This window comes from Sinocyclocheilus anshuiensis, unplaced genomic scaffold (assembly GCF_001515605.1).
Source record: "Sinocyclocheilus anshuiensis isolate Anshui unplaced genomic scaffold, SAMN03320099.WGS_v1.1 scaffold899, whole genome shotgun sequence".
Taxonomy (NCBI): domain Eukaryota; kingdom Metazoa; phylum Chordata; class Actinopteri; order Cypriniformes; family Cyprinidae; genus Sinocyclocheilus; species Sinocyclocheilus anshuiensis.
The window spans coordinates 108,726-115,113 of NW_015544170.1; the positions used below are offsets into that span (position 1 = coordinate 108,726).

Genomic DNA, 6,388 nt, shown 5'->3' on the forward strand with positions numbered 1-6,388 from the left:
TTGGAGTTGGTTTTTTTTTTTTTTTTTGTGTAGAAGGAAAGGCGTAAGACAAAGTGCCAACACAACAGCGGACAGCAAGAAGATGACAAAACATTTCATGCACAGTTCAACACCACAGGCTTCATTTCCGTTAGGCCTCTGCTTCAATATCAAATCCATGTTTTATGTGTATAATCTCTCACTCTTTCTCAGTTTAGAACATTCTACTTCTATCTCTCTCTCCATTCATCTTTTCTCTCTCTATCCATCTTTTCTTTCCTGTTTTTGACACTCACACTACAATGCCAAATAGTACATAAAATACAAGGCAGTGTAAGCTGTCTTAAATTCTCCACAAGTCCTCAAATACATAAATTCAGCAGAGCAGAACAGAAATGTTATGGAGACTCAGTGGGGGTCTTTTGTAAAAATGAAAATAACTTTTCTTTCTGACTACCTTAGAACCATTGCGTAAATTCTCTGATAAATCCTTAATTAGTATTCGGTTCTGCTGTTGGCTTAAATGAATGGGTTGAAGACATTGACAAAATGCTTAATTTCTACACAAGGGGAAAAAAAAGTTGACTTTTTTTTTTTTCAAATCAAAAATGTGTCCGCCTTAGAAAATTATACAACATTCTGATGCACTCTCTATCTTCCACAGTGATGGTCCACAGTGTTATGGTTAAAATTCCTGGTTTCCCCTCTAACACTCTCCCTCTTCTCCCTAAGAATCACAGCAGTAAAACCGCTGTGGTTAGCAGCGAGGCCATATCTTTATCTACAGTGAAATTTGGAGGTGTAAATAAGTGATTTATAGAATGTAACTTTGTGCTAAAAATGTGGCTAAGAAACCTACAAACCATGAGCCACCTTAACAGAACATTGGTTTAGTCTCTGTGCATTATAGGGGACAGTCTATTGAAAACAAGCATTTTTTTTTTTGCTTTTGTAGGAAAAGTAAAAAATTAAAAATTGAGAAAAATTATAACTATTAGCAGGGCTTCATGAGTTAAAAAAATAAAGTGAAACAAATGGGGGGAAAAAATCAAACAACTAGGGAACAGAGTTATGACAATGTCCAATATCTAACTTTCATTGTTTGTATCTATCAACACACCAGGGTTCAGTTGCAATTTTTAAAAATCGAAAGTTCCTCAAGACACATGAAGGCCACAAGGCCATTTCATTCATCCTCTCAACTTTTCACCAGTCTGAAACTAGAACAGTCATCATAACGCTTGTTAGACGTTATCGTAGTAGCATCAGGCAGCTTTCAAGTGTATAAGAATTCAAATTAATTTAGTTTTTGAGGCATTTCAAACCTTGCTGTAGTTTTTGAGGGCCATGTCTCTGCTTGGTTCAGACACTCTTATTTAAATTAAGAATAGTAGTCATGTTCTGCAGCTTGTACTCCAAAAAACAACTGTGCATGTGAACCCATGCATTTTCCAGAAGGATCACTTAAAACAACACATTTCCAGTTTCCTCTGAGCAAAGAGGTTGCCTTGTTGATGCAGGATTCCTGTCAATCCCGGTTCAAATCCTTGATTCAGGGAGATTCATCCCATAGGAGACAAATATTAAAATGTACAGCAGATTGTTTATGTCCAATTAGAAGACTGCCTCTCTCCCATATATGCACTGTGCTCTGTGAACAGTCTGTGAGCTGAATGCGGTGTGGGCTGCCCTTGAATCCACCTCAGTGCACCAGCCAGAGTTAAAACAGCAATGTCAGGGACACTGATCATTACACCGGGAGGTGAAAACAGCATTTGGTATCACCACCTGAAATGGCATCATCGCCTCCTGGCACCACATTTATAATGCTTCCTATAAGCATCTGGGCCAATTAAAAGTTTTATAGTGTCATGAACAGCAGGCTACATTGTAATGGAGACCAGAAGGCACAAAGGGATTCTGCAGAGCCTATGTTGATTAAAAACTGTGTATCTATGCAGTACATGACTCCTAATTATGGTTTCTAAATCAAAGCTATCATGTGTAGGAGTAATCTATATCTGGAATGCCTCCTTCTCTATAGCCACGGTTGGTACCATAGCCAGAGTTGGTCATGTTATGGGATGGCTTGTATAGACCTGTGCCATTCGAGGGGAAGATGGTGGGTATAATGTAATCCTCTCTCACTGGTTTCGGTTGAAGGGGCTGCCTTGTTGCCATTGGTGTCATCTGAAATCCTGGACCTCTGATCTCTAAGATAGTATTGTCTTTCTTTGTGCCTGACTCAATGTAGTCATCATAGTGTTTGCTCTTGCGAGAGCTACTATGGCTGTAATGGCCTCGTGATGTAAAATGTCCTGCACGATGCCCATACCAGCAGAAAATGGCAATGATAAGAGCGAGGGAAACTATTGCTGTAGCACCTCCAATAATTCCTGCAAGAGGAAGAGAAGTCAATTGATCAGAGCTCTCATCTTCACCATCATCATCAGAATGGCTAGGATCAGACGTTTCTGTTCTGGCACAAACTGGAACCTCATTTGATTCTGTGTCCCCCCCAGGCAAACTACTCCTGCTTCCACTGTTAGATACTAGAGGTACCATGCAGATGATGTAGCTGGAAGCAGGCTGCAGGGAAGTGAGAAGATACTCCCGCCGATCACCTCTAACCAAGGTTTCTGTGATGGACCCCATGGCAGAGCTGGTTCCTAGGCGAAGCCAGCTTAATCGAAAGGAAGAAGATGTTTGCGCTACACTCCAAGTAACACGGATGCTGTCATGGGATAGGGGTTTCACATTCAGGGCCAGGTTCTTGCCCACACCGCTGCTGCTTAATGTGTAGTCCAATCCTGTTTCTGGGAGACCGACGCCTGGTCGCTTGGACCTGAGTGTAAACAGGGACCCTTGAGGGGGAGAAAGAGTGGTAGAAATGACTCCCGCTGCTCCTCCACTCACTCTGTTACCACCAACGCCAACCCCTGTACCTACTCCACCACCTCCAGCAGCAGCCAACTCACATTCATCCATCTGATTTGTGAGGTCTCTAAGCGCCATGTCTCGGACTCGCTCTGGTGTCTGGCAGATAAAGCCTCTCACTGTAATTGTATTCCCCTTTGCTTCCAGCCAGTCATGTAGCCAGCGCAAGTTGCACCCACAATGCCATGGGTTTCCACGCACAAGTAGCTGCCCCAGGCTCTCCAAGTCCCTGAACAATCCTCTGGGAAGGGTAGTCAGATTGTTTCCAGAGAGATCTAGGCGCTGCAGTCTGCGCATTCCATCAAGTGAGCCCCGAGGCATGTGTATAAGGTTATTGTCCTGAAGGGAGAGTCTCTGCAGGTGGGCACTGGGCAAGTTAAGTGGGGGTGTTTGAAGTGAATTACGGACAAGGGAGAGTTCTGTTAAGTTTGACAAGCGTGAGAAAGTGTCATCAGCTATGCGTTGATTAGCTAAAAGATTACCATCCAAGACCAGGCGACATAAAGAGGACAAACCTCGGAAGGCATGAGTAGGAATAGTAGAGATTCGGTTGTCGTCTAAACGGAGCTCTTCAAGTGAGGCAGGAAGACCAGATGGGATGCTAGAGAGGTGGTTTCTGGAAAGGAAGAGGAGACGTAATCGAGGGTTGTCCGCAAAGGCCTGGTCCTCAATACTCACTGTAGAAACAGAGTTGTCGTCCAGATGCAACTTTTCAAGTAGTGGAAGTCTAGCAAGTGCAGTCCTTGGCAACACTCTAATATTGTTGTCCTGGAGGTGAAGCTCTCTTAATGAAGCTGGCAAATGCATGGGAAAGTCATCAAGCTCATTATCATAGAGATATATGACTCGCACAGTCGTGTGATGTTCCAAGGACCTAGGAAGCCCTGCATTGTCAATGTGATTGTTCTGAAGATAAAGTACAGTTGCAGATGGTGGTAGAGGTGGGATTGCGCTCAATCCACGGTCATTGCAGTAAATAAAGTCCTCATCACAGCGACACACAGATGGGCACACTATGTCACCTTCGCCATCCAGTCCCTGTGCAGAAGCTGCAGTCATCTCCAATAGTTCAGCCAATAATGTGAGGCACAGGAGCAGGAAGAAGAGCAAGTCTCGAAGCTCTCCTATACCTTCAGGAGCCATCATGCAACCAGCAAACTCTCCTATCCTCCACTTGCTTTTTATAGCACAATCAACCAATTTAATGACTCTTTACAGAAGATGACTCAGAAGTCCATTTAGACTTGTGGCGTGTTTTGTTTCACCCTGGAAAAGGCAAGAGAAAGAGAGAAACACACATTAGTTAGCAAATACCATGGACAGATTTTTTTATGTTCCAGTAAAAGTCAATGAAATGCCAACATCATATACATGCCAATACATGTTAATAAATCAGGTCCAATTGCTTAGTCATGCTTACAATTTAAACCATTTTGCATAGTTGTATTTTATTTGAAGTTTGAACCAATGGCCTCAATTACTGCACTAATTATCAAGCATTACAAAACATTTAATTAGAAAGATTGACATAGAATGGCATGGTTTCATATTTGATTGTCTTACCTTATCAGTATCTTTTTGAAGACATAATTATCCAATTATAAAATTTATATTATAATCAGAGCCATACTTTACATCACAATATTTAAGCACTAGGCATGATGGAGATCACAGATTTCTTTGCAATCTAATTTTATTAAAACTCTATAAACTCTCTGGTTGTTTCAGATACTATGGTTATTGGTCATACACAAAGAGTACAATGGTTCTACACAATATTTTTATTTTATTTTATTTATTTCATGTGTAATAATTCAACCATCTACTCTGATGCCAAACTATGAGACCTTAAGGATTTCTAATCCTGTGGCTTCCTTTTGTTTTACAGCCTTAATTTTTATTTTAGCCATCACAAGTCCAGAATTATGAACTAAAATTAAAATTAGTATAGTATAGGTCCAGCTTTTAGCCGATTCTTACCAAATATAGTACATAGCTTCGTTACCTTGTATGTATATGCTAAATTTAATAATGTTCAGTAATTAACAGTGCAACTTATTACCTGCTGGTGGCTATTTTTGTTGGTCTGTACGATTGATTTTTCATGGCAAGGTTAGCAATTGACCTGACTAAGATACAAATTTAATTTAATCTTTCGGTTTCACTTTATTTGATGGTCACTTTAAAACATTCTGTTGACTATAAGTAGCGTTGCACCTACATGTCTACTAACTCTCATTAGAGTATTAGTAGAGTAGTAGTAGACTGGTAGGGTTAGGGTTAGAATAAGTTGACATGTACTTGCAAATTTACTTATAGTCAGTAGAATGTCTGTTGGGAGACATGACAATAAAGAGTTAGCAGATATTAAGCAAACCGACAACTAATACACTGATGAGAGTTAGTAGACATAGGTGCAACATTACTTATTGTCAACAGAATGTTCAAAAGGGACCATCAAAATAAAGTGTTACCAATCTTTCCTAACAAACTGTTGTGGAGTTATGACAGGTTTTTAGTTGAAGTGCCCCCCATAGGCAGATTTGGATGCAACTTGGCGTGCATCCTCGGAATCTCTTGTTGTCTAGGTTTGAACATTGTGTAGATATAGGTCAATTAGTCAAAATGAGCAACACCAGGGCATTTAATTGGTGTAAATATCCATAATGCTTTGATAAATCAAAATTCTTTTGATAGCTTTTTGTCATGAGGGTCTTGATGAGGCAGGATTCATGTGAATCAATCTAATGACCTAGGTGGAGAGTTTTAGGGTAGAAAAATAATAATTGGTAAAACAGTACAAATACAGGAGGGTGAGTGTGGAATTAAGGGTTAGTGTAAAAGTAGTGTTAATGTTGTGTTTTAAATGACCTAAATGAAACATATGGTCAAATGAGACTGCTGACCAATATTGCATATTTAGGTCACTTCATACAGTACAGAGATGAAGGATTAAGAGAGGGGGAGAGAGACTGCTTTACAGATAGAGTAGGAGGGATTAGTAAATATATCTGTTTGTGACTATCTGGATTAAGCAGGTGTTTTCACTTACAAGGTTCATACTCTTTTACGTTCAGCCTCACCTGGCAGCAGAGACATAATATTAACGTGCATTTTCTAGAGCAGGGTTCTCAACCTGGGGGCTTTGGTTGGGGAATGTTATTTTAAAATATTACTGTTAAAATGTGATATAGATTACCTTAACAAAAAATTGCAACCACACAGAACACCCCAGCATTTTGGATGCACTTTGCATGTGCAAGAATGGCACATTTAATTGAGTAAAAATCTTGTTTTTAAAACAGTTGATTATTTATTCTCCTAAAAGATGATAGACATTACTTAAAAATTCTGACAGTAAATCAAATTAATACTTTAGTTCATAATTTGAGCCCCTTTTGAGGAGTGTTACAACCATTTTTGCATTCTTACATGTGGAACCCAGGCTATATATATATATATATATATATAT

General features: G+C 39.8%; 1 protein-coding gene across 1 annotated transcript; it reads right to left on the reverse strand.

Moving 5' to 3' along the window:
- Positions 1–983: 983 nt before the first annotated feature.
- On the reverse strand, positions 984–4,144 carry LOC107695997 (leucine-rich repeat transmembrane protein FLRT1-like). Its single transcript, XM_016496131.1, has one exon. The coding sequence runs from the start codon at positions 4,060–4,062 to the stop codon at positions 1,978–1,980; it is 2,085 nt and encodes a 694-aa protein (XP_016351617.1). The 5' UTR covers positions 4,063–4,144; the 3' UTR covers positions 984–1,977.
- Between the last annotated feature and the right edge of the window lie 2,244 nt (positions 4,145–6,388).